Source organism: Mugil cephalus, chromosome 4 (assembly GCF_022458985.1).
Source record: "Mugil cephalus isolate CIBA_MC_2020 chromosome 4, CIBA_Mcephalus_1.1, whole genome shotgun sequence".
Lineage (NCBI taxonomy): Eukaryota > Metazoa > Chordata > Actinopteri > Mugiliformes > Mugilidae > Mugil > Mugil cephalus.
In genome coordinates this window covers 22922554-22949976 of record NC_061773.1, presented here as the reverse complement: position 1 = coordinate 22949976, position 27423 = coordinate 22922554, and the positions used below count along the sequence as shown (strand labels likewise).

General features: G+C 42.1%; 2 protein-coding genes across 10 annotated transcripts in view; both read left to right on the top strand.

Annotated features, from left to right (window-relative positions):
- The window catches only part of LOC125006599 (arf-GAP with coiled-coil, ANK repeat and PH domain-containing protein 3-like), a 57786-nt gene extending 40021 nt beyond the window's left edge, over positions 1–17765 (top strand). The window contains exons 9-26 of one of the 9 annotated variants that reach the window (XM_047582787.1): positions 52–126; positions 1314–1325; positions 7206–7318; positions 7616–7667; positions 7876–7976; positions 8060–8171; positions 8272–8516; positions 9580–9649; positions 9759–9853; positions 9944–10164; positions 10267–10359; positions 10499–10600; positions 10905–11128; positions 11413–11522; positions 11842–11952; positions 13151–13212; positions 16525–16574; positions 17194–17765. In XM_047582787.1, coding sequence (XP_047438743.1) covers positions 52–126; positions 1314–1325; positions 7206–7318; positions 7616–7667; positions 7876–7976; positions 8060–8171; positions 8272–8516; positions 9580–9649; positions 9759–9853; positions 9944–10164; positions 10267–10359; positions 10499–10600; positions 10905–11128; positions 11413–11522; positions 11842–11952; positions 13151–13212; positions 16525–16574; positions 17194–17262 — 1917 coding nt within the window. In that variant the 3' untranslated portion in view covers positions 17263–17765. Of the gene's footprint in view, positions 1–51; positions 127–1313; positions 1326–7205; positions 7319–7615; positions 7668–7875; positions 7977–8059; positions 8172–8271; positions 8517–9579; positions 9650–9758; positions 9854–9943; positions 10165–10266; positions 10360–10498; positions 10601–10904; positions 11129–11412; positions 11523–11841; positions 11953–13150; positions 13213–16524 lie in introns of all 9 variants that reach the window. The other 8 variants (XM_047582786.1, XM_047582791.1, XM_047582789.1 and 5 more) reach the window with 8 other exon arrangements.
- Positions 17766–18866: 1101 nt separating this feature from the next.
- On the top strand, positions 18867–27368 carry ube2j2 (ubiquitin-conjugating enzyme E2, J2 (UBC6 homolog, yeast)). The gene is made up of 7 exons (XM_047583646.1): positions 18867–19031; positions 20041–20171; positions 22713–22753; positions 22961–23063; positions 23159–23297; positions 23385–23465; positions 25266–27368. The coding sequence occupies exons 2-7, from the start codon at positions 20041–20043 to the stop codon at positions 25554–25556; spliced, it is 786 nt and encodes a 261-aa protein (XP_047439602.1). The 5' UTR covers positions 18867–19031; the 3' UTR covers positions 25557–27368.
- The last annotated feature ends 55 nt before the right edge of the window (positions 27369–27423 follow it).

The window sequence follows — 27423 nt, the reverse complement described above, 5'->3', positions numbered from 1 at the left end:
TCCCTTCACTGACTGCTGCTCCTCGGTGCTCTTGTCTTCTGTTGCGCGCAGCTGGATCAGCTGGTCATCGACTCGGCCATGGAGAAGAGGGAGCTGGAGCACAAGCACGCCCTCATCCAGCAGAGAGTGAGACGACACTCGCACTTTCATAACGCTCCTTCTCCTCAGGGGGAAATAACAGCACAAATTTACTTTCCTTTTTCCGTCCTTTCCTTTTTACTTACTGCTACTCATGAAAGCAGTTGCAACAAAAGCAGGCTCTGGAATACATTATTTTTGTTGCACATTAATAAAACTACTTTGAAGGCTGCAGCATGTTGTTGCTGTTTATAAACCTCAGCCTTTTTTTCTTAAATGCGCACTGCTTGCTCTTGCTCCACTTGTTTTGCTTTGCTCATGCAAATGAGAAATTAGATAAGTTTCTCCTAAAGCTGCTTAACTACATTTTTCTGACAACATTTTTCAGTCACGCCAGCTGTGACAAGCTCCTCCTATTTCAGTAGAAGCTCAAGATAAATGCCGGTTTGAAGTAGCTATGTCTGGAATTTGAATAGGAACCTTGTAACAACAGAAGAACAGAGGACTTATCACACCATGGCATCAAAAGCATTGTTGGGAGTAAAAATAATGCTTTCCAGTGGCCTTTGATGTATTTTTATCTTGTCTTTTCCATGACTTGAGCTCATGTGTATTTTGTTGTTTTTATGGAATCCGCTGAAGCACTAAGAACTAAGGGGAAGAATTAATATTTTTTTTCCTTCCTGCTAAAATTAGGAGTTAAAAGAGCATGGCTGGTTGACATAGTTATTCTGCAGACCACTCGGCTGAATAAAAACAAATGCATCAACCCCCTCGCGTCCGTCCTCCGCACTAATGCACAGATGCACAAAAAATCATCCATCTGTTGCAGGGAGACAGGCCAAAAAGATGTCTGCCATGTTTTCTGCCTGACTTTGCGCTTGGCTTCGCTCTGATCGATTTAGTTAGTAGCCAAGTGCGGGCATCCTGCCAGACTCCTGCAAAACACCCTAATGGCCTTTCAGCTATGCTTTCTCTTGAATCTGCAAAACCTGCTCCGACCGACGCTGCTCTACTCAATTTCTGATTGTTCCAAACTCAAACAACAACGTAAACACACTTCACGTCTTATGTGCTACGGCAAAAACATCAAAGTAATGAGATGGGAGTACTCACTGATATTTTAAGCTAATTTAGTTGCATTTGGTGAAATAAATGCAATTATGATCTTTTATTAATACATTTCTCTCCCTCTCTTCACTGTACCTTTGGGTGACCCCCGTCCTCCTCATCAGACTCTGATGCAGGTGAGTTTTTTTTTGTTGTTGTTGTTATTTGCTAACTGAGGCATTACATTCATCAGCAGCTTCCTGGTGTTTTCCAACTTCAGGCCCTTATTTTTACCTGACCCGCATTGGTTATTAGCGTTGGGTTTATTTAAGCGGCTTAGATCAGATGTTTTCCACTGAATTCTCCATCACAATGTCTGCACAGCAGAACTTTGTATATTTATTTACAGCCAATGAAAGCCACGAAGCCGTAAGTTTGTTGACATAAAAATTTAAGCTTCCACGTGCACATAAAATGGTGCCCCGTGACATGGATGTGAAGCAGCAGAGGCGGAAGTGTCAGCCATCATGTGTCTGTGAGTGAGTGTGTGCATAGCAGGTTGGTAAAACAAATGGTGTGGCTGAGCACTGTTTTTGTGTAAGTGTAGACTGATTTTGCTTTAAATCGCCTTTGTCTGGATCATTGAAAGTATATAAAGAACTGGTGTCAAACATACGGCCAGTGGACCAAAAGCGGCCGACCGGAGCACCTAATCTGGCCTGCGGCATTTCCAAAGTGCGGAAATTGCACAGAAGACATTAACTGCAATTTTTCCAATAAATTTATTGTTAGTAGCTATTTTGAGGTTTCACACTGTGTTAGTGAGAGTTGTGGACACGACACAACAGTCAGTACGTTTACATGCACGTGAAAAAAACAAATTGCCTTACTCCGACTTTAACTGGACAGCTTAAGTGCATGTGAACACGTTACTCCCAACTAAAATCGGAGTTGTCCTTAACTGATTTAGACACCCAGATAATACGATTGGAAATCAGTTTTCTCCGGCATGTATACGCTTAATCGGACTTTAACTGGACAACACGGGTGTGCATGTGCCACAGCCAATGTGCTGGTGTATGACCCCCGGATCAAAAACATCCAAGAAAGCCGGTCACAGAAGAAGAAGGTAAACAGAGCCAGTAGAAGAACCACCTGAGGGATAGCGCTCATCTTAACTGCACCATAAGTAGCGCACACACCACATACGAGTTAAAAAAGCTGTACTATTATCCATTTGGTTGTTATTTGAAATGTTGGTCTGCCGCATGAGCGACTCTTGTTTATTATATGACATAATAGATCAACCTGAAAGGGCACCGTATTAACGTGGTATTAATCGCTGAAAAGACGCTAGTGTGGAGGAGGAGGAGGACATGTTCCTGTCAGTTATTCGTTTTCTCCGTTGCATGTAAACTGAGACAAGGGCCACATTCAGAAAGTCGAATTTCAAGCATAGCTTGATTAAGACCTAAAGCTACCAAAAAAAGAAAATCAATGAAAACAACTGCTATTTTTTTGAGAAAGTTTTTTCCTAATTTACTTCTTCTTTGCATTGAAACAAATGGAAAAAAAATCCTGAGTTGTCATTAGGTAATTATGTGTTTATCGTACTGGTCTGGCCCTCTTGACATCAAATTGGGCTGTATGTGGCCCCCCGAACTAAAAAGAGTTTGACGCCCCTGATATAAAGGCTCAACTTGTTGAATTCTGCTCATGTTTGTGTAGACGGCTCAGCAGGAGTATACCTACGCACAATAGTGTTACTACAACTGGTCTTTGCTTCAGCCGCTATAAAAATGGATTAATGCAATAAAATTAGTGTTCATAAACAGCTGCATAACAGCTGGCTCGGTCCTCTAAAGTCGCCCTCCACTGTCGTTCCTTCTCTGGTTAACACTGATGTTAGCACTGATGTTAATCTGATAATGTGTCACCGTGGTTGAAGGGATCTGACTGAACATGTTGGCGGCATCCAGCCGCTTCCTCTTCCTTGCAATCCCAGCTCCAGCCAAAGTCAGCAGAAGGCATTACGGCACACAGCAAGAGGCTTGAATGTGACAGTGAGTGGCAGAGCAAAAAGATAAAAAAGATAAGGACACATAATTAGAGGGAAAGCTTTAAAGATTCAGACACGTATTGAGCATGAAGGAGAATAAAACTGGAGAGGAAGCAGTTACACATCAAGCAAGGAAATTTCCTTAAAATCTGTGAAACAAGGTGTTGATCATGTGACGTAAGATAATTTAATGACTATTACAGCAAATGCCATAATAATCCATATATAATAATATTCTTCTGCCGTTTTGTTTTGTAATTCCTTCTATAAAAATAGATCTCATGATAATACAGAATAGACAATAAGACAGAAAAGGCTCATAGCCTGAAGAGATTAAAGAGATTTTCTGATTGTATTTTTTCCATTCACATGCAAATGTCATGGTGCAGGACACAAAGCCATGAGGCATCAAAGGGTATTGATAGTAGACGGTACATATTCTTCATTAATAGTCCATTAAATAACTGCTGTAGACACTCTGAGTAGAAAATAAGAAGTTTAGACTAAACTAGATTCGGCGTTTTAGCCAGTCATCGGTTAAGAACTTTAAAAACAGTGACGCATTCTTGTGAACCTAAAACTCTTATCTCTTATCTGATGTCTTCGCTGAGAAGCCAATGATTACATCTCTGCACTTTCAAATCTGCGTGTTTTTTTTTCCCCCTCCACGTTCTTTTGTCCATCTCACCCATCCTGTCTTTGTCACACCACAGATCTGGCTCTACCTCCTCTTTTCATTCTTTCGCAGCAGTCCTTTCTGTGTGCAGGACTTCGCCGCGGCTCTCAGGGGAACCATTGTTACAGCTGTTGACGGCCGTGCAACATTTTAAGCCCGGGAGGGGGGGTAAACAGAAGGAATCTGTAAATTACGGGGTACATTTTATTGCTGTGTGCCTGTTCCACTACAGCGCCGTTAGCTTAATCTGCACTGTTCTACACAAATCACAGACACTTCACAGATTTCATCCATCTCCACTGTCAAACTAGAGTAAGGGAAATATATATGTAAATAAATGCTTACAAACTGAGGCTTCTTAGTATCCTAAGAGAAGAGTCAGCAGACGGCCTCCCCTCCCACAAAAAACATTCAGAAAGACAGCATCTGTTTATTTGTATTCTCTACACTTCGCAAGAATCTTATTGTGATACTTGCCAAGAACCTATTGTGTTCACGTGTGTGGGCTTGTATTAACACGTTACACTCTGTTTGACAGGTGATAGTTTAACCCCTTCACAGAGGAAGGTTTTGTGATACAACAAACAGGTGCATGATGTGTTTCTCTTCCCATAGACAATTATAGACACACCCTTCGCCATAAAAACAAGTCCTCACGTGCAGACTAAGGCTCAAGAAAGGACACTGACCCACATGCTATTATTGATGCACCTTATTGCAGAACAGGTTCCCCAACACTGTACCAAGGAATCGAGCATGTTTGCCGTAATCTCACTGTTGTGTTGCCGTATACTCCCGCTTTAGATCAAGGTCGATTTGCGGTCTCTCGTGCCTTGGGGCACTTGTGCGCCGCATTCTTGCACAAACCCGGCAGATTTAAGGTGGGAAGGGGGTATCCGGGCTGGTGTTAGGGGAGCAATAATGTCAGCTTGATTAAGCAGGAACAGTTTTCCGAGCCACAGACAGATGGAAAGCTGACTCTCCCAGAAAAGCCGGGGTTTCGGAATGGTCGCGGGGGTTAGAGGGGAGCCTTAAATCCTGGGATGTGGTGCGAGGGGGAGGGGAGGAGAGGGGCGCGTCCTGCACATGCCACCGGCCCCCGCTGTAAAAATGAAATGTTTGATCTCCGGCAGCAGGGACCGGGGTCAGCGGGGCACGGGGACACCGTGACAGCTGTATGGTAATGAGCGCTCGCGCCACCTCCACGCGGCCGGGGCATTGTGCAGGTGGTGGGGACCGGAGGAACGGCACGAGCCTGCTCCGGTTCACTGACAGTCTCTCATCCGGACTCGCGTGGGAATGGTCGTCGCTCCGCCGCGTCCTGTGGGATTTTAGAGACGCGCTTATTTCATTTTACTTCTAAGTTATTTATTATTTTATTGTCAAACTCAGAATGTTGTTGGATGTCAGTGTGGTGAAGATGAAGATATTTGGCAGGCTGCACTATACACTGGTGAGGCGTTATTTCCTTACACTTTGGTGTTTGCTTTTGCGTTTTTTTCTGTTTTGTTTTTGTTTTTTGTTTTTTTATAACCCTGACGCCACTTTTCTGAATACATTGCGTCCCTCGCGTGACAATATCTCTAAAACACAGCTGTCAAACATACGGCCTGTGAAGTGGGAAAATTACTTAAAGCCTGCAATTTTTCGATGAAAAAAACTGTTGTCCCGTATTTATCAACTGTTTTACTAACAGAGATGAACAGGACGAAACACAAGCTGTGTTTCCGTCGCACTTTTTCGCGAAATAAAAGCGACATATTTGAAATTTCGATAAAGCGCAGCTTTGTACGTGTTTCCATTGAAAGGTGTTTTGCAAATGAGCTGTGACCGTCGTAAAGTCTTATTGGCCAGGTATGTGAACACATACAAGGAACTTGACTCCGGTCATTTTGCTCAACGGTACAACAAAGTAAACAAAGTGATACCCCATAATTCTTGTAAATTCTCATCTTGCAGACTTCCCTTAGAGGAAATGAACTTCAAATTAACTGGTTACACAGGGAGTTGCGAAAGGAGTGTTTCCATTGCATGTTTGCAATGAGTCAGAATAAATCACCTCACGAGATCATAAAAGTGATTTAGCAATATGTGAGCGCTTTTTTGATAGTTTATTAAATGTAAACATTTTCCTAATTTACTTGTTCTTATTTGCACTGAAACTAAGGGGAAAAAAATGAGTTTGGCACCCCTGCTCTAAAGTTTTTACATCGATAATCAGACTCAGACCAGTACAGAAGTTCAAATGCAAGTAGTGTGGGCCAACAGATGTTCATAGGCCAATATTGCACCTCATATGCTGCATCCTTCTGCTTCTTTTTCCACCACAGAGTGGGTGAAAATGAGCCCCCGCTTGTGTGCATATGTACACACAGGGCCCTTGTGATTGAAAACACCTCCTGCATTTAATGCCTCAGCGGAGGCAGCGGAGAGACAAGCTGTTGTTGTTGTGTCACATCCCAGCATGTTTTTTTCTTCACGCACCCTGAAGGTTTCCCCCCTAAACTGAGAAAAATAACACCTCTTGTTACTGGAGACCAACATGTCAGTTTTATTCTAGTATATGTCTCGTACAATGTGCCGTCTCTTTCTCTTTTTTTCTTAACCACCAAATAATCTAATTGTCACGTTTGGGATGATCAATGAAAAGCCCTCAGTTCTTTTTACACAGTCAGATATCAACAAAGGGGCAGAGTGTCGTCTTTGTTATCATCTAATGATAGAGTTTGGACAGATTTCTGGGGTGGAGGGTGTGTGTGTAGTTGGCTGCCTACATGTGCTGCTTACCATATGCCCAATGTTACCTTAGCGCATGCAGAAAACCCTTCAGACAATAGTGGAATGTAACCTCAGCCTCAGCTTTCAGTGCAGACTCTACTTATCTTTCACTTGGCAGAGCCGATGGCATCTGTCTTTAAATGACTTTTGTGAGAAATCAAAGAAGTTAGGAGAGGTTTTAGCTGATAGGTAAAGAGGTGGAGAACAATTAATATGACATTTAAATGTATAACTGTTGTAAAGAAGATAATCCTATTGTGAAGAAAACAAAGGCAGATTTCTGTGGAAGTACACACGTGCTGATAAGGCCCTGTCTCATGTTTCCTGTTATGTTCAGGTGGACTTTCATTCATTCTCTCACCATGTCGTCTGACGTAATTGTTTTTGCAGTGGATTCACTGAGGCTTTCCAGCTCTGAGGGATTTTGTCACTAGTTAAAGCTAATAGAGTTGTATAATTCTGGCTGTTTTTGGTTGTGACTAAAGGTTGACGCTGAGTTAAATTTACGTCGCTGGTTCAGTGACGGCCAGACCCTAAAATTTCTTTAATTTATTCTCTCTGCAGGACTTTTCCTATGATGACCCGAAGCTGGAGTTCAACGTGGATGCACCCAATGGTGTGGTCATGGAGGGCTACCTATTCAAGAGGGCTAGCAATGCTTTCAAGACCTGGAACAGGTAAAATGAAAAGTGATAACTACATAATTAAAGTGGATAATTTAACAGTTTTATTAGTCTCCAACTGACTTAGACCTTGGTTAGGTTTCCAGACTTTTCACCTCACTTTTGCGTGCCCTGATGTTTGCGTAAAAGATCCTACAGCTTAAAAAGTGGTTTGTCTAAGAGGGAAGACTTTGTACCTTTGGCCTTCCAATATTCATCCAGTTTCCAATACTCATCCAGTTTCATAGAGTTCTTAAACACCATGTGTCTCTGTCACAAAACATCTAATTTCGTACTTTCTGCCCCCTCCAGGCGGTGGTTTTCTATACAAAACAGCCAGCTGGTCTACCAAAAGAAACTCAAGGTACCTTTTGATTGTTGTGTGCTCCATTGTTACGCCCTTGTTTCACAGTTTAGTGTTTTTTTTTTTTTTTTAATCTATCTTTTGCATATTGGCAGAGAAGAAATGGGCGTGAGCAGTCTTGTTGTTTTTGTCACTAATGAGTATAGGTTCTAATGTGTTTACTCTAATCAGGTCAGTCTAAACACACAGCCCTCTCTTCTCATGACAGGACTCGTTGACAGTGGTGGTTGAAGATCTGAGGCTTTGCTCGGTCAAACCGTGTGAGGACAATGAAAGGAGGTTCTGCTTTGAAGTGGTTTCACCCACTAAGTAAGTGTGCTTGTCCTGCCAAAATAAACCTCGCTGATGGCATGAGGCAGCGCTGACATTTTCTGCCTCCTGTAAACCTGTAGGAGCTGTATGCTGCAGGCTGAGTCTGAGAAGCTGCGCCAGGCTTGGATCCAGGCGGTCCAGGCTAGCATCGCTTCTGCTTATAAAGACATCACAGACAACTATTACATTGAGGTACACGCAGCCGCAGCCTTAGGATTCTGTAGCACAGTTATTCCGTTTGTTTTCTGGCGCGTCAGTTCTCCAAATCTAACCCGTCTCTGAATCTTTGCAGCGTTTGGACCGGACTGCATCGCCCTCCACCAGCAGCATTGACTCTGCTAGTGAGCCCAGAGAGAAGGGGTCTGAGAGGGGAGTTCGGGGAGGAGGAGGAGGAGGAGGAGGAGGAGAGAGCCTCCTCCAGCGGGTACAGAGCCTTCCAGGCAATGACCTGTGCAGTGACTGCGGCCAAACGGCTCCCTGCTGGGCTTCGATCAACCTGGGGGTGCTGCTCTGCATTGAGTGCTCGGGGATCCACAGGTAACTGCTAGAAGAACGAGTGAGCTGATGAACTATGTATAGCCATACTGGTTTTGTTTGTAATCCGTAGCAAGATCTTCCAGGAAATTAGCCGTCTAAAAACATCAAATACGTTTTTCCTACGTGAAAACAAAACAACAACAAAAGTTTGTCATACCTTCCAGATAAACAAAAGGGAGATTCCTATTTACACAAGTCATGGCCTTCATGAGAAACATGGTTCCTGTTCAAGAACACACAAGCGACCTGCATTAGCATGTCACTTTATTATTACTAATAATAATAATAATAATGATAATAATAATTATAATGCATTGATTTTACATAGCGGCTTATTATAAGTATATAATAAGTATATTATATAGTATATTGACACTCAAAGCGCTTTAAAAGTTCACACTGGGAGCGAGGTGGACACTTTCACTTTTAACTAAGGCTCTGCCGAGGACAGGGTATAAAATTAAAAATTTGACCTACTTGCAGTGGGAAGTGTTGAAGTGAAGTAACTATTTGATCATTAGTTCAAAAACAATGGTTTCAATCACAAAGATATTGTTTCTGTCTGGCTTATTATCCTCTTCTTCATGATTTACTGGAAACAAGTTCCTTACATGTAAGAGGAGACACCGACTTAGTGTTTGACGTCATAAAAGGAGTCATGTATTATCACAACAGGAAACAGAAAACGTGTAGGTGCTGACATGTTGTAATGATCTCTTATTGTGCAATATGCTCTTTCAGTTTCGTGTGATTGTTTATGTGTTCAGAGTTCTATCGTTTATTCAACTTCCACCACAGAAGCATTGCTGTTGGCTTTCTAACGTCACTTTTAAACATTTTTTCTTCTTCTTCTGTCTGACAGATGTTGATGTTGGATTTGAAGTCTCACTAATGTGTTTTTTAGGCTAAGCTTAAAAGACTTTTTCCAGAGTCTCTTGAATGTAGAAGAACACTGAGTTTGCCTCAAGTTCTAAAGGGAGTTTAAATAGCAAATGTGAAAGTGAGCAAAATTAAACCGTCAACACACCTGCTTTATAACGTGTCTTTGTCTTGTTTCCTCCAGGAGTTTAGGCGTCCATTGCTCTAAAGTTCGTTCACTGACATTAGACTCATGGGAGCCAGAGTTACTCAAGGTGCGTCTCTTGCGCTGAAGGAATATCAAAGCAAAATGAACTGCGCAGCTTTAATATAAACGTGCTCCCTTATCTCTCTCCTCTCCGTCTCCTTTCTTGTGACATTCAGCTGATGTGTGAATTGGGGAACACTGTGATCAACCAGATTTATGAGGGAGGCTGCGAGGAACTAGGAGCCAAAAAACCGAGTCCCTCCAGTTCAAGGTAATTGTTATTCCGCCATTGTTCGACTACTGGGATGCACTGAGGAAGCCGTCTGATTATGTCACCTCTCCAATTCTTATCTCCGTTCAGACAGGAGAAGGAGGCCTGGATCAAGTCTAAATACGTAGAGAAGCGCTTCCTGAAGAAGATGAGTGGGAGCGACGCGTTGGTGGAGGGGGAGAGGAAGTCTCGCACCTGGATAGTGAAGAAGTGCCATCGACACAACAGCTCGATTCGAGCCCCCAACAAGGCCCGTAGGAAATACCACCGCTATGAGCCTGGCAGCGCCTCGCCTGCAAACCTCTCAGCAGGTCAGTGCAGAACTAACTTCTCTGAATTTATAACACCCACATAGAGATCACATTAGTTTACTCCGAAACACGAACTGGAATCTCGTTCTGATCTTTCTGCAGCAGCCGCCGCAAAGTTTCGCCGGGACTCCTTGTTCTGCCCAGATGAGCTGGACTCGCTATTTTCCTACTTCGACACCGGCTCCGGGCCTCGCAGTAAGTCCTCTACACAGTCAGCTGTTACGAGTACAACGCGCATTAATTGTATTACTGCGAGAGTTTCTTTTGAAGCTCCTGTTGCAGTTTCTCTAACGGTGGTGTAATGATTAACGTGTCCGTGGCTTGGCGATGCTTGGCCCCGCAGGTCTCAGCAGTGACAGTGGCCTGGGAGGAAGCACCGACGGCAGCACAGACATACTAGTTTTTGGCTCAGTGGTGGACAGTGTGACAGAGGAAGGTAGGTGTGCTTTGAGATGATTCGGATTCAGGTTTGGGCAAGTTTATTAATCCCACCAGGGACAGTTGGTTGGAATCAGTGGTCAGTAATAGAATAAATAGACTAAACTAACTAAAAAAGTGCCAAAGCCAAAGGATTGTATAGACATTAATAGATTAGAGTGAATGCAACAAAAAGATATGGGAAGCCAAAAAACAATTATCATAAAGAACCCTGGTATTATCCTCTTAAATTAAATCCTCCTCAAGAGAGTTTCGCAAGTCTAAAAAATGTTCCATTGTTCTGTAACTTTTCTTATCCGCAGAAGAGGAGTCAGAGGAGTCCTCCAGCGGGGAGGTGGAGATTGAGCAGGAAGTGTCTTCAGACCCCGAAGACCCGAGGGAGCTCCACCCCGGGGCGCTGCTCTACCGGTCCTCTCGTCTGCACAACCTGCCGCTCATGGCGGAGGCGCTGGCGCACGGTGCCGACGTGCACGCCGCCAGCGAGGAGGAGGAGGGCAAAACGCCTCTCATTCAGGCCGTCATCGGGGTGAGGAGCTTTGATTTGAATTTATTGTTGTTCAATGACGGTAAAGTGTGTTGGGTTCAAGCTTTTAACTGATAACACGCTGAAGGTGCTATGTGCGCGTACTGCCAGTCATAAAATCTAAACCTAAGCTTCTGGTTTTTTTTTTTTCTTTAACTGCACGCTTCTCATCCACTTGAGATGGAAATGTTAAACCAATGAAGAGGCAATACATTTTTAATTGGAGTCATTAAATAACCGAGAATTGAACAACCCTTTCTTTGTGTGTGCGCGTGTCTCTCTGTCAGGGCTCGCTGATAGCCTGTGAGTTCTTGCTGCAGAACGGGGCTGACGTAAACCAGAGAGACATGAGAGGCAGAGGACCGCTGCACCACGCTACCTACCTGGGGCACACTGGGTAAGGAGGGGGGAGGACGAGGGGGGGGGGGGTGGGGGGGACAACTTGCAAGTTGTTCCTGTTAATGTTCCATAGTACGAATGACGCAGTGTAAGTAAAAATACCTCGTGCTGATGCTTCTTCCTGCCAAACCGTTTGTTGAGTAATCTCTACAACTGGAAATTCAGTGGAAATAGTAACAGGTTGACACAGTTAAACATTTTTCTTTGTTATTTTAACCCATTAATTCTCTCATTCTCTTAGACTTTTTATCCTGTTTCAGGTGCTATTGACATGAGCATTAAGCTCTTTCTTTTCTGTCTTCGCCTTGTTTGTACAGTCAGGTGTGTCTGTTCCTCAAGAGAGGAGCATCACAGACGGAGGTGGACGAGCAGGGCCATGACCCACTTAGTATCGCTGTCCAGGCTGCCAACGCGGACATCGTCACCCTGTAAGATTATCTCACTTTTTCTAGGTCACAAAATGTTTGATTGACATTCACACACTCGTCAGTTTAAGTTAGTGGGACCAAGTATTATCCTTATTTGTATACGTGCTTTAATCCACGTATTTACTTTCTTTTTTCACCTCTGGTCCAAAAAGATTCTTTGGAATAACAAACACTGTGCCCTGTCACAACTATTCATAAATGTGATTTACAGCGGATAAAATAAATATTGAACACGTCACGTCAAATTTTTCATAGTAAACCTATTTCTGAAGGTGCTATTGACATGAACATTTTCATCACTTGTTGGTAACAACCCAAGTAAATCATGCATAGAAAGAAACCAAAACAAATAAGTTCATAAAGTAAGTTATAGTAATAATATAAAATAACTGATATTTATTTAATACTTAAAAGCCCTTGTTGGTAATGACAGCTTCAAGACGCCTCCTGTATGGAGAAACTAGTCGCATGCATTGCACATGAACAGTCTTTAAATCTTGAATTTTACGTGGGCCTCTTCTATGAACTCAGATCTTTAGTTCTTTCCATAGATTTTTTAATTGGATTCAAGTCAGGGCCATTCTAGCAGCTTTATTTTCTTTCTCTGAAGCCAGTTGAAAGTTTCCTTGATTCTGTGTTTGGGATCAATGTCTTGCTGAAGTGTCCACCCTCCTTTCATCTTCATTTAGTCTGGTAGACGGCAGCAGATGTTTTTCGAGAATGTCTGTACATGTTTGCATTTATCCTCCCCTCAATTATATGAAGTTTGCCAGTAGCTACCATATGCAGAAAAACAGCCCCACACCACGATGTTCCCACCTCCAAACTTCACCAACACCTGGTGAAAATTTCATGTCAATAGCACCTTTGGAAATATGTTTACTATGAAAAACTGTGATTTGTTCAATACTTATTTTACCCACTGCATAATATGATGTCTGCTAACAAGGATTTAGTAGCACATAAAAACCTTTATTTAGTTGAACTTGCATGCTCCAACTGTTAGGATTTAGTTTTTTTTTTTATTATTATTATTATGAAAGCTGACGACTTTGGTGGTGAATTAATTTTGCCCTTACTCTCTGTTTCCCTTTTCCCTCCTATTTCATTCTCCCATCGCCATCGTCACCTCCTCCCCTCACCTCCTTTCACCCCTGTGTATGTCCTTCCTCCTCACTTCCTTCCTTCCTCCCTCCAGGCTGCGTCTAGCGCGGATGAACGAGGAGATGCGGGAAGCGGAGGTTCCACTGGGTCAACCAGGTCAATACCACAGCAGCAGCCCCACTGAGCAGCAGTATAGGAAATGCATCCAGGAATTCATCTGCCTCACCATAGACGAGTGCTAGTGTTCAGACCCGGGAGCGTAGCTCGTTGCTCTATTTATATATCTTTTCCTCCTGACTGAGAACCCAATGCAGTCGTGTGGAAGTTGCCCCTAGACTTTGATCTCAAGTCTGTTACTTCCGTAGATCTAGGCTTACCGGCAACTTCTTGTAAACAGGACGTCTGAGGAGAAAGACGACTTTGGGACGCGCCGCGTCATAGGGAGACCCCTGATGGACCTAATAACTCTACTGACGATACAGTCGCCACCTCCATTTTTCCTGCATCGCCGCTACGTTTCTGCTTGTCATTACTTGACGCCGCCCATGCTAAGCTAGCTTCACAACACACACACACATGCACACACAGTCTAATGACATCTGCCTCTTGGTGTTTTGCTAACAGGGTTATCCGCTAACTCATCACGATGCGGCGTGACCTCTCGTACGAGGGAGCGGGTTCGTCGTTGCCTAACAGCTCTTACCTCTGGAGATTTTCGCTGCATTAACCCTCTACACTTTATATCTATCCAGACCATCTGTGCGACATCCAGCGGCTTTACCCATCTCTTCCTGACCAGAGATGTAAATATACATATTTAGAAGTTTAGAAACTGTGTACTGTGGCATGAGGTGAAAAAAAAAAAAAAAACTGGTATTTGTTCCATTACTAAAAGATAAAGAGTAACTGACAAGCTACAACAGGAAAGGTGGTCGTTTGCTGAGTTTGAAGAGGGGTCAGAAAGGGAAGTTTAATGTAAAACTGTGACAAAAAAAAAAAAAAATAAAAAAAGCCTGACTTGTAAGATACTTAGTGATGAGTGAGTGAGTGAACAGGAGCGTTAATGAGCGCATGTGTCAAAGAATACTGAGAGAGTTAAATAATATGATATGGTACATTATGTAAAGTAAAAAAAGAAGAAGAAAAAAAAAAGAAACTGTGCACTTTTCCCATATACAGTATTATAATTTTGTTTATTTTCAGCTAGTGTGTGCATCGGTCTTGTCCAGTTACTGTCTATTTTATATATTAATTCTGTCTTTTTTATTTATGTTAATCTCCCCAGAGGACCAGTGCAATGCATTCCTTGATGCAGTTTTTATTTTTATTATTGTTTTTTTAATCTACATATATGTTGATGATTGTCATTTTGAAACTAAAAGCAGTACATTGAATTTGACCCGTTTGTTGGAATATTATCAGTCATATCAGATATTGCTTTGGAAAGGCCTTAGATTGCAACTGTTCTTGCAGGATTTTACATGATTATGTCGGGAAATTGTAGTTGCAGTAAAGAGATGAATTTGCAGGAAATCACTGACCCACTTATTGCAGACAAAACCGGTGTAGCTTGTCGTCTTGCAGTGCAGTGAGAGGTTATACAGAACTTGATTTACGTCTCACTGGTCACGTCTTTTATTCACTGATTTACAAAAAACAGGTGACTCATGACAGGCACCTCCAGTTTTATTTAGAACTCACCCAGATAACTGGTGAGATCATAGGGCACATTCCTTCTTACAGTTTACACACGTGCATGGTTAATAGCCTTATGATAACTTAATCGCAATAGCTTCCGCTGTGTGGTTTCCCCAGAATCGTTAATTGGTATTTTTGGGAAGTTCAGCATTGTTTGCATCCTGAGCATGACGACGTACTTTTCCATTGTTTGACCAACATTGTGCAGTGCCGTTCTGTGGAATAAGCATGTACCGATGTGACCCCTTTGGTGCCAGACGTGTATGCACCTCTGTGCCGTTCTTCAAACGTCTTCATTTCCTCATTTCAATTATTATATATATATTTTTTTTTAACGTCGTCGTTTTATTTTCCTCTGCCAAAGATTTTTTTTTTTTAAAGGGAAAGTGTCTGACACTGTTGTATAACATCACTTTTTTTTTTTCTTTTTTAAATGGAAACTGTTCCGAGTAGATACAGCATAGTCTTAACAATCCTTTCTGCAGTGACAGAGTGGTGGTGGTAGAAACACTGTTGGTGTACTCACGCGCTCACAAGAGGTCACGGAGCTGTGCCTCACCTGATATGTTTCGATATGACAGACGATGATTCTGCGGTGGTTTGATGTGCTGCAAGTAGAACCAGTCTAGGGGGTGACGTGACGCTGCTGTGACCAAACTGTTCCGGGCCGTAGCCCTCGCGAGAAGTATTAAATGTTGTGTCCATTATGTGTGTGTTGACATGAGAGTGGTTCAAGGTGCCGTTCAAAGCAAACATGTTGTAAATAGTACACTTGTGTAATTTTAACTCGACGCCTACTGCCTGCCGGTCAGCATTCAGTCACGGATCCTGACTGTATGGTCTGTTTTATGTTTGTCATTTTAATTCTCTTCCAAAAAACAAAAAAACAAATCAAAAAAAAAAAAAAACAGCCTGTCAGGCAGAACTGATTCACAGTTCTGGACTATTTCAAGGTGTTCTTCTGTTTACTGGCATACATTTGGATATCTTTGGAATACTTTCCTCTTTGTCTTTAGAAGCACTAAGGGAAAAAAAAAAGCAAACAAAATACATACAATAAAACTGAGAAACTCTTGATGAACTAACCCTGCTTCCTGCTTGTTGCTCTCATTACTGGTCTCTGTCTCATCTCTTCTGTGTAACATTCTCCCAACATTTCAGTGAACTGGCAAACAACTATTATATGTGTTCTATAGTGCTATTTATAAATATACATTTATCATTTTTCATTCAATATTAAGATGTCCCCTATCCCTTTACTGAAGTACATTGGGTTCATATTAATGTGTATTTAAAGAAATTTAAATTTATGGGTGGAAATAAAAAAAATATACAAAAAATGTCTAATCAACCAAAGATGTTGTGACCCCCTGCAGTACCTCATGTTGAAGACCTATGCTCTAAACTATTCATTTGATATGATAGTGGTAGTTTTGATTCATAAATTCCTAGATGTTGGGAGAATGTCAGATCTGCTGTGTCTTTTTGGTGACTGAATAACTTTTGGGTAGCACTTGGCTTATTCAAAGCAAACCACATATAAACAGACAACACACTGTCAGGGTTTGGGGTCTTACGTGTATTTAATAGTACTTCAGTCCCAGAGCAGCAGCTCTGTGCCTTGAATAATTCAGTGCGTCCAGGATGCATAACATTATCTTACCACAAAACATGTCTTCACATGTCAGAAATTCCTAATACCTCAACTTACAAGTCGAACAAAGACAAAATAAACCGCTGACTGACATATCATTGCTTCTGTCACCACAGGGGTTGCCACCGGCAGCAGGAGAGCTAAACCCAAGGATGTTCGGGATAGAGTGAGTGAAGCATCCTGGGTCGTCTTACTAGCGGGTTCTCTCTCTGCTCTGGTGGCTGCGTTCATATCGAAGGTGTCTTGGTCTGTCGCGCTTGCGGCCAGGCTTACTTTCTGCAAAAAAATGTTTGGAGCTGTGTTCATTTTCTTTTTGAATCTCTTAACATCTCTTTTTTTCCTGAATGAGACATTTCAAAGTAAAACTTCTTTTTAGAATTGTTTTCTTTTCGTGGAGGATGCATGCAGTGTCTACATACAGTTTAAAATATGAAGATTAATGAGGTTAATGAGACTAAGTAAGTTAAAAAGTTGAGTTCATATTATGAAATGGACAGGGTGGAAAAAATTGAAAGACGGTTAATTGTATGTGTCCTACCACCTTCTACTGAGGTTTTTTTTTTTTTTTTTTTTTTTTTTGCACTATTACGAGGCTTTGGGGGCTTTGTTCTTTCATGGGTTCATGTTGCAAAGCTTTACGTGCTCTTTCACCCTGAAACACTGGACTGCGGGTTGTTGGAGACGGCAGGTATTTCCCCCGACTCTCCTGTAATAAAAAAAAAAAGGCTCAACTCGCAGACCGGTCCAGTCTCCAGTCCCCTTGACTTCAGTGTTCCCTGTTGCAGGTGGCATCTCCTGTGTTGATGTCTTTCGCCAGTTTTCTGTCCTCGCGTCTCTCCAGCCCGAGAAGTTGAGGAGAAGGAGCATTCAGTTCAGCCGCTGCGAGAAGCCGTAGGGACCACAGCCGAGCAGCACCTCGTCTTGATCGCCCTGCGGTCAATAAGGGCACGAAAGAGGCGGCTGCACGCTGATGAAAAAGACGCTTTGATGCTGGGGAGTTAGTGCTGGAGCTACATAACACCCAGCGAGCACTAGTTAAAACTAGGCTTGTCATTATTTGTAGTTGCTCTTGTCTTGTTCAAACGGCGCCATTGCACATTTGTCGTGTGTCAGAAGATCTGTTGACAAGCAGTAAATGGAAAATCTTTTTATTTTTAAATGCAAATGTTTCCACAGTCTTAATCATACTCTCCGTGATGAGTAAACTGAACTTGGTGTTTTAAATCAGTGAAGTAACCCTTTGATGTTTGTTCATAATTTAATTTTTTTTTTTTTTTTTTGACAAAATTTGTCGTTAAAAATCTTTCTATGAATTTTGCAGGTGGTGGCGTAAATAAAATATCCTGAAGTTGGGAAGAAAAAGCCTTGTGGAATGTTTTTGTCTTGTGTACGTTTAGCTAACAAACATGGCAACAACACATGCTTCATAGAGATAAAGGGACTTCACAGTGGACACTTTGGAGCGTGTCAGGTCTGATCTGGTGATAAACCTAAAAGCAGGGGATTGAGTTGATAAAGAAATATTTTATATGTCGCATTTATTAGATATCACTTGACTATTATGGAGGATTATAATTGGTTATAATATTCCAGATCCAGAGGTGGGAAGTACAAATACCTGGTTACTGTATTAAGTAGATTTTTCAGGTATCTGTACTTTACTCAAGTATTTATTTTTAACTTTTAGTCCCTACGTTTGTACACAAATATCTGCGATTTCCACTCCTTACACTGGTAAAACAGACTTGTTTATTTTTTTAACCTCCACGGATGACATGATGACATGATCAGGCATGACTACATCACTGAAGTAGAGGGAAACTGCGGAAAGGTGTTGAGTGAGTGGAGAGTGTACTCATCCAAGAACTTCTTTCAGTTTGCAAGATTATCACCGGCTGTATTGTTTCATTACTGGAAAAGAGAAATAATCTTTACTTTTTACTGAAGTACATTTCAGAGCCTGTACTTTCTTACTTTTACTTAGACTTAGACAGAGTTTAATGATCCTCTAGGGAAATTAATAGTAGTAGCTCACAGTAGCTCAATTGTCACAAAAATATGAGCTGTTATACAGCTGGGTGTAGTATTTTTTCCTCAGGTATCCGTGCTTTCACTTAATCAATCTTAATTTCTTTTTATAGAGTGGTATCAGATAAAACTAACAACAGCGTGGTAAAAAATCAGTCAATAAATAGAGACTCCAAATTGGTAGAAATGGACATAACAGACCAAAAAAACTGACTAAAAAGAGAGATAAGATTATAAAATTATGCTAATAACGGAAAAACTACCAAAACAAAACAAAACAACACAACACAACACAAAACAACACAACATATTCTTATGTACAGAATGTGAATACTTTTGCCACCTCTGTCCAGATCAACTGGTGACAGTAAAGCGCCCTCAAAGCCATTAATTCATCTGCTACGGCACCCACGAAGAAGAAACCAGGAAGTGTTATGTTTCTTCCTGCTGGCGATTGCTAAAAAAAAAAAAAAAAAAAAAAAGAAGCTACGTTGGTGGTGTCATCGTCTTATCCGTTTTGGGTTTGACAACAGAAACAACAACCCAATTTCGTGTTCAGCCACGAATACTTATTCTCACTGGGGTCTCTGGAGAGGTACGTCCATACTACACGGCCGTGAATTAATAACTGTTCCGCTCTCAGACATGGACAGACATGTTAGCAGCTTTAGCACTGGCCTCCGCGTTGCTAACTTCGACTTCGATGGACTTTAATGATCCACGAGCCGATCGGACTGTGATATAAGCATCGCGTGATTTGAATGTGGCCCGTGGTGTTTGTTTCCAGGCAGTTGTTGAGTATTTTGAAGGACACGGAGCTCGCTAATGTATCGATCTGTTCGGTCGGTAGCTTCAACATTAGCCTAGCTGAGCCCAGTAGCGGATTATTAGCCTCCACTCAGTAAGTTGCGCTAAGTAGCCTCTTGTGTATTAGGAAGTGACACATTTCAACACAGTTTCGGTCCACGCACTACTCGTTACATGTCAGCTGTCCTACACGTGACAGGAGGTCAGTGAGCAGAGGTGCAGTTTCCTCCTTTCGACTTCAGTGGAATCCGGGAGTGTTGCACGTACAAAATATTACTGTTTGCCTTTTCCCTTCACACGTGATAGTTTGAACCCCAACCAGTCAGTGACTGCAGCTTTGAATGGAAAGAAGACCAGTCACAACACTGATGTCATAAGACGGCACCTAATTACAGTTTCGTTATTTGTTTGTGGTGTTGTAATATTGTGTAGTACTTGATGACGTCCTGTTACAGGGAAGCTTTTAATCCCCTTGTATGCACACCCTCTTCTGTTATATTGTATATTATGTCAGAACCACGTTATTCACGTTTCAAATATTATGTTCTGGTTAATGTTTTGGGGACATGTAAACAAAGCTTTTCAAATGTCTAAGCAGAATTATATCACTAGACTTGAGGAAGTATTGACCACGGCCACTGACTCACATCATTGTATATTTGGAGCCGTTGGGGAAATTATGTATGAAGTAATAACAAGCAGATTGTCAGTCAAATGAATGTAGTGCGACAGTGATTTTAAATCATCGCTGATGCCAAAATTAATTTCTCCAATTTGCATGTGCTCCCTATCTTCAGATGAACAACAACGGGAATAAGAGAGCTCCAACTACAGCCACTCAGCGTCTTAAGCAGGATTACCTCAGGATTAAGAAAGACCCTGTGCCTTACATCTGTGCAGAACCTCTTCCCTCCAACATCCTAGAATGGTAAGGTCCAAAACCGGTCCAGAAACTGGAAACGAAATGGTCTGCGTTTCAGCTCTCTGGTTTGGAATGAAACTCTAAATCCACAATAATAACATGTGGATCTTTAGCGAATATAGAAATAGTCGACGTTTTTACGGGAGCAAAATTGCAAGTGATGAATGTTTGCAGTCCAACCGTCACTACAGTAATGAACCTGGACGCACTCTTAACTTAACAGTCCAGTTTTAAATGTTAGCGCCATAAAGTTTATAGTGTTTAGTATTAGTTCAAAAATATCTGACAGCTGTTGATTCAGCAGTGTTTCCATTTTGGAGGCTGTGTTGTTGCCGGACTATTGACAGTCCAGTTTTAGTCGGTGGAATGGGCTGAATAACAGAAACACTTAGTTTAACAGACCCACAAACAACATCCTTCTAAATGATCGCACAGCTGAGACGAGTTCCGCTTTTTATTCCGCCTTGGCCTGTCACGGTGACAAATTTTGCTGAATGATGCATCGTCCCACAAATTAACATTATTTTGAGATGGTGTTTGTCACGAATGTAACGATAATATGGCAAAGGTAGTGCAAGTACACCCTTTCAAAAGCAATAAACCTTTATTTCTCTTAAGTATTTGACATTGTAATCAGACTGGACCCCACCACCCCTGAGTCAAAGAGGCTGGATGACTGACAGGAGGGTTCACTCCATTCATTCCTCTGCGAACCAATGCGCCCAGTTGCTGAGACCAATGCACAGAGTGAACCCTCTTGTCATCCAGCGTCTTCGGTAGAAAGAGAGAGCAAAAAAAAACACACATGCACATGGCAGTCTTTCCAGGCCAGCAAAATTGCCATGTTTTCATTTATCGTGCGATTAATTCATCTAATGCTGCCCTGTTTCAACACATCTCATTGTGAGACTGAAATGAGAAACCGCATCACTGAACAACTGTCATCAGCTCATCAGGGCTCATCAGTTGAAAAACTGTGTGTTTTATGGGGATTACTTTCTTGAAAGACAAGCACCTTTGCTAACTTTATTACTGGTTGTTGTAATTTTTTTTTTATTGTCGTGACTAAGTTGTTTTGTGCAGAGGTGGTTAAGTAAAAACCCCATTAAAAACCTAAATGGCTTGATAGGCACAAGCACAGGGGGGTGGAGGTGCTGTTCACGTATATGACGGCCATGTTTGATAACCGCCAGTTCCATGGAAGCTTGTATACCCCTGGCATGCGCACCGTGTCACAATCATAACATAACAAAGCAGTTTTCACAATCTTATTTTCACTTTAATCACAGACATAAATTAATATTTACCAGATAGGCACAAGTCCATGAATGTATAACTGCTTATAATAGTAAAAGCCGGTTCTGTTGGCTGAAGGCTTTTATTTCTGTTGAGTTATCAAACAAAGGTCGAAAGTTTTCTTGAAAACAAATCGTGGAGGATGAAAGCAGCGACCGAGCTGTGTCTGTACTGATGCAAGCTCATTGAAATTAAATCTACCTGCTCGTTTCATAGCTCTCAGCATTTCATACCGTGTATATTCATGCACTGTCACAAATGCACAAATATTCTGCCTTTTATCTTTTTATTTCAGATCATTTTGGACTCTTAATATATGTACATCACAGTATTTTTTTTCAAAATTCTGACTGCATCACGGTATAGAGGGTTTGCACGTGACGTCACAGCAAGCGGAGGTCTCCATGGTTACGGCCACTGAGTTGCAAAAAGTGACAATTGAACATGGAGATTAGCAGCATTAGTTTGAATCAAAGGCTTTAATAGCGTCTAAATTGTAAAATGAATTTAAAAAAAAAATTGACCGGCCGACAGTAACTGTTTCAGTTCCAACAGAACAAGCAATCTTTCATTGTCACTGTCAGAGTAAAACAAGGAAATTTTGTTTGGAACATTCATCCGCTGCACAGCATGTCATGTAATAACGTGCACACATCCTTCACCCTGAGGCGTTAATCCTGAAACCTCGTCACATGCGCACTCATGTGTGTTGACTTTGGCTGTTTGGAGATCATCGCGATAAAGACTTATTTCACCATAGTCGACCAGTTGAGTGGGTAATCTGTGCCAAGATGGCAGAAAACATCGCGGCAATCAGGATGGAGCAAAAAGTGACTGTCCCGCTGTCTTGAAGCTGGACTGGCTTTTCCCATTATTTTAAATGTCACACAGTCAAATTATTTAAAAAGAGTAAAAATTGCATGTACACACGTGAGGAGCAAATTGTTTTATTGCACTTTTATTTACACAGGTGAGTGAGTTGGCAGTTTGCAATTACGACCTGGGCGAGCGGCAGTACACATGGACACACAAAATTGTCAACCTTTTTTTTTTTTTTTAAATGATGTTCTCCAACTGCTTTGCACAGCTCAGACGCGTTGCAGGTTACAGGTTACAGGTTACGGCCTGAAAATAGAAATTGGGTGAAGGAATGTCTTTGATATGCACCTGGAAAGTGGATGGCATCAAAAAGCTCCTGTTATTTTTATACGTGGTATTACAATCTAGTCCCTAACTTTTTGTTTTCTCTAGGCACTATGTCGTCAGAGGTCCTGAGAAAACTCCATATGAAGGTCAGTGATGCTGACAGTTGACCCACATTCACTACGTTGGAAAACATTAGGACACACCTTCTCACTGAAATACATGAAAACTGAATATAATGGATGCTTCACAAGTAGCTCGTGTTCGTGGGCACGTACTGATCTGATGACGTGACATAGTGTGATTCATGTTTTCTGAGCTTTACCAAGTTACCAAGATTTGTTTTGTTTTTTTAGGAGGATATTATCATGGAAAACTCATATTTCCCAGAGAATTTCCCTTTAAACCACCTAGTATCTATATGATAACGCCCAACGGGAGATTTAAGTGCAACACAAGGTAAGAATCTTGTTTCTTATTGCTCAGATGATTGTTAATTTTTACAGATTTTTTACAAACTTTGTTCTGTCTTTTTTTTTTTTTGCTCCCCACAGGTTATGTTTGTCCATCACAGACTTCCACCCGGACACGTGGAACCCCGCGTGGTCCGTCTCCACCATCCTCACAGGTTTGCTCAGCTTCATGGTGGAGAAAGGACCCACCCTGGGCAGCATTGAGACGTCCGACTACACGGTGAGGAAACCGGACAGAGCGGCGCAAGTCGCGCGAACGAGCCGAGAGTCACCAAATTGCTCGATTAACTTTTTATTGTCTTTCCAGAAAAGACAGCTGTCAGCCCAAAGTCTGGCCTTCAACCTCAAAGACAAAGTGTTCTGCGAGCTGTTTCCTGATGTAGTTGATGTAAGTCGATCGCTTATGCTACTGAGCTTGTAGGATTTGCGCAGTGATTATTTGGCATTTGCTGTTAGCAATTTCCCAATACAATTTTGGAAAATGTGGGCCGTCCTTCCCCGCTGACGATTTACGATTGAACGCACAAGAACACTTGAAAGAGAAAACATATTCTAGACGTCTATACTAGTGGTTTACAGGAAGAGATCACATGGGGTGGATGCATGGATGCACCTGTTACCTGTTTCACCAGTCATCAGTTTTTAACCAGTGGGTCTCCCTACATGTACAATATGCATGATCGTGATCTTAAAAACAAATAAAAAACAAATGTTGATGCAGGATATTGTCAGGTTCAAGCAGTCGATTGAGTTCGCCCAACAGTGGAATGACAATAACGCAGCTTTCACTCTCTAACTAGCATCGCTAGCCGATCAGAAGTTGGGTGGGGTGGGTCTTGGAAAGTATGATTGAGATCCAGCTGCAGATGATGCTGCATTCAAGACAACTTGGGGAAATATGATCTCTGAGTTGTCAAACTCAGAAATGACTGCCTCCGAAATAAAATAAAGTAGCTGCTTCACATTTTTTAATAATTAGCAAACAGCGACAATATACCAAACTTATTTTTTCTCCTCCTGGAACCTGCAAAATGAATGTTATGATATTGGAAGTCTGACATTTCCGCCTTATTGTGAAGGCATCATCTAAGCCAACGATTTTTCCATGGAAGTCACTATCTGTTGAGAGCAGATGTATTAAGCTAGTAGAATGTGTCCTAACTACAAAAAGGGGCTTAAAAATAGTAATAATAATAATAATAGCTAATATTAAATATTAGGATGTAAATTTTGCAATTTAGAGTTGGAATATGATCTACAGTTGTTTTTGTGTAAATCGATAAACCCTGAATGTGTTAGGATTTTGGAAACCACCGCTCTAGGCTAACAATAGCTAGCATACTGCTGTCGAGTAAACCATAAATGTCGCCTCAAGACTGAATATCCCAACAATTACTCATCTACAGCGGTTGAGATCTGATTATTTTTTTTCTTGCCACAAAGTGTTACAAACCTGCAGTCATTTTTTTCATTGTACGGTTAAATTTGCCGTATAATATAGTGGGAGAAGCATGTTCCTCTGCCACCTTCCTGTCTGGAGCGTGGATCAGTAGATTTACAAACTTTCTTCACTGTACTTTGCAAGAGTTTGGATTTTTAAACCCCTGTACACTGGGGCTGCACGATAAATCGTTAAAAAAAATCGTGATTTCGATTTACACATATACGTGATCTCATTTCGAAACACAACCATTCGTAAGCGTTTTATTTCATGGGCGGCATCACAAACAAATGCTCCCATTTGTTCCCGGATTTTTTTCGAGCGCCCCTAAAGGCAGCACTGCCGCTGACTCCTCCCTCGACCTATGGTAAAGCGTCTTTATACCACGTGACTCTGTCAGTGGAGGAGCCGCCGGCAGTTGAGTGTGTGGAAACAGTGAGATAGAGTTAAATGGCGAAGAAACCCCAGGTGTTGGTGGCGAGAGTCACTCACAGAGTTGAAGTTCATCAGTGCACTAAACATTTTATAAAAAAATAAATAATAATAATCAAAGAATCGTGATCTCAATTCTAAACAAACAAATCGTGATTCACGTTTTTTTTCCAGAATCGTACTCTGAGCCTAATTATAAAAACGATGAGTGCCACATTTGTGGCTTGGACGTATGTGAAGCTGTGCCAGATATCGCTGCTCACCTTTGACCTAATATTCTCCCACCGTGTTCCTTCCCTCTCCTCCCCCCTCCAGGAGATGAAGCAGAAACAGAAAGCCCAGGAGGAGTTAAGCGCCCGCACCCAGCCCCTCCCGCTGCCCGACGTGGTGCCGGACGGCGACCCTCAGCACGCCCACTACGGCCTCCCGGTCCTCAACGGGGGCGCCGTGCCGTTAGGCGGCGCCAACCCCGCCCCCGGCCTGCAGCAGGCCAACCGCAACCATGGACTTCTCGGCGGGGCCCTAGCCAATCTGTTTGTGATTGTAGGCTTCGCAGCATTTGCCTACACAGTCAAATACGTGCTGAGGAGCATAGCCCAGGAGTGAGAGGAGCCGGGCGTCGTAGGGGCCATGTAGTGGACTCCACATTCTACAAACACACTACGTGGGGGGGGGATGTTCAGTCCTGGCTTAAAACCCGTCCACGACCACCACCACCACCACCACCACTACCACAACCACCATGGACTTTGGAAGACAGATACTCAAAGCCCACCCACCCAGAAAGGACTGAGAGGAGGAGCGGGGAGGTGGGGGAGTGGACATGAGTGGCAGCGGGGGCCGGGGGGGGTTGAAGGGGGTTTATTAAAACGGTTGTGATCCACTTCTGTGCTTTCAGTGGTTTATATCACTTAGAGAATCAAACTTGGCTCATGGGTTGTGGATAAATGTAAAACTGTTCACATGCAAATAGGTAATAGTGTGTCTCACTGTGCCTGAGGGTGATTCCAGACGGTCACATGTTTTATAAAAATACCGCCGACGTTGTGTAACTCAAACTTTATGCAACTAAGGGACTCACTTGTCATGTAAGTTGATCATCCGTCCCGTCTCCCACATAGTTTTTCTCCCCCGTCGGGTTATTTCTAATAATTCACGTGATCACATTACTCAGGGCGTGGATTGTTGCTTAATGGTGATAAAAATAAAAAATAATAATGATTAAAAAAAAAGAAAACGACCCACGTCTGCCTTTAACATTCGGGACTGTGAACATTTGAAGCCTTTAAATCAACTTCAACAGCTTTAGTTTTGTTTTCGTGTTTAACAATGAAAGGCGCTCGAGGGCGTTTGGTGTCACTGGTCCTTGACTCCAGAACCGGTTTGTCCTTCATTTATTTCCATGACCCTGCGCAGGAAAAATATTAGAATATGTGAGTCAACGAATGTGTGCTCTTTTTTTTTTCTTCTTTTTTTTTTTACCCCACACAGGAAACAATAGCAGACCAACAGACAAACGCCTGCAAGACTAAATATATTCTAAAGTATTACGGTGACACACAGAAACGTGGTGGAAGTTAGGATTCCACGGCCACGTCATGCACTTGTCAGTACTTGTGCGTCTCATCTTCTGTTTTCTGCAGCTGGAATGAGACCTGCATGTCTCTTCAAATGTCGATAAACCGCATCAAAGCGTAACACGTGAGCCCCCCCCCCCCGAGTTTTTTCCCATTAACCCATGAGCCAAGCGGTGTCTGCACAGACACGAAGAGACCTGTCCCTTTTTTTAAAATTGGCTTCGTAGACCAGTGTGGCACCAGTCCATGTAGGTCACCACAAAGACACACATAAAGAGAACCAAGTTTGTTTTTGTTTTTTTTTTCTTTTTCTGTACATTACAAATTTTCTTTTTGATATATATATACATATTTTCTTTGTGTTTTTGTTCTCTTTATTTATAGAAACAGCCGGCTTGCCTGTTGTGTTTGCTAAGCAGGTCAGTGCAGGTGAACACACACACGTACAGGCAGACAGACAAACAGACAATGGCCCCGGCTCAAATAATTGCTGGTAATTTACTGTCGTGCATTGCATTTAGTAAAGATGGTTCCACTCTGTATCTAATGTTGTAACAACGGCCTGAAAGCAGCAGATATTTCTTGTCTTTTGCTCTTCGTGTCTTTTCTCTGCACCATCTCCAAAAATGTGGGAAGGAGGGAGGGAGGGGGTTTAAGAAAAGGAAAAAAAAAAATGATGCTGATGATCTGATGATGGGGAGCGTTTGTGCGATTGTACAGCAAATCCCCCCAGTTTCCATGCTTCAGTTAATCTTGTGTGACATTGTATGTTTTCATAGTAAATGCTAAATAAATTCCTCTGCGCAGCAGGGCATTTAATAAATCCGTTCCTTTCCGCATATTTAAACGCGTCCAATACCTTGTGTCAATTTTATTTCTCTCCTATGAATGCGGGA

Excerpts from the sequence above, each read along its gene's own strand:
- ube2j2 (XM_047583646.1), top strand. The coding sequence starts at position 20,041 with ATGAACAACAACGGGAATAAGAGAGCTCCAACTACAGCCACTCAGCGT. Across the intron at positions 22,754-22,960 it reads TGAGAAAACTCCATATGAAG|GAGGATATTATCATGGAAAA; the intron begins GTCAGTGATGCT and ends TTGTTTTTTTAG. Across the intron at positions 23,064-23,158 it reads AGATTTAAGTGCAACACAAG|GTTATGTTTGTCCATCACAG; the intron begins GTAAGAATCTTG and ends TGCTCCCCACAG.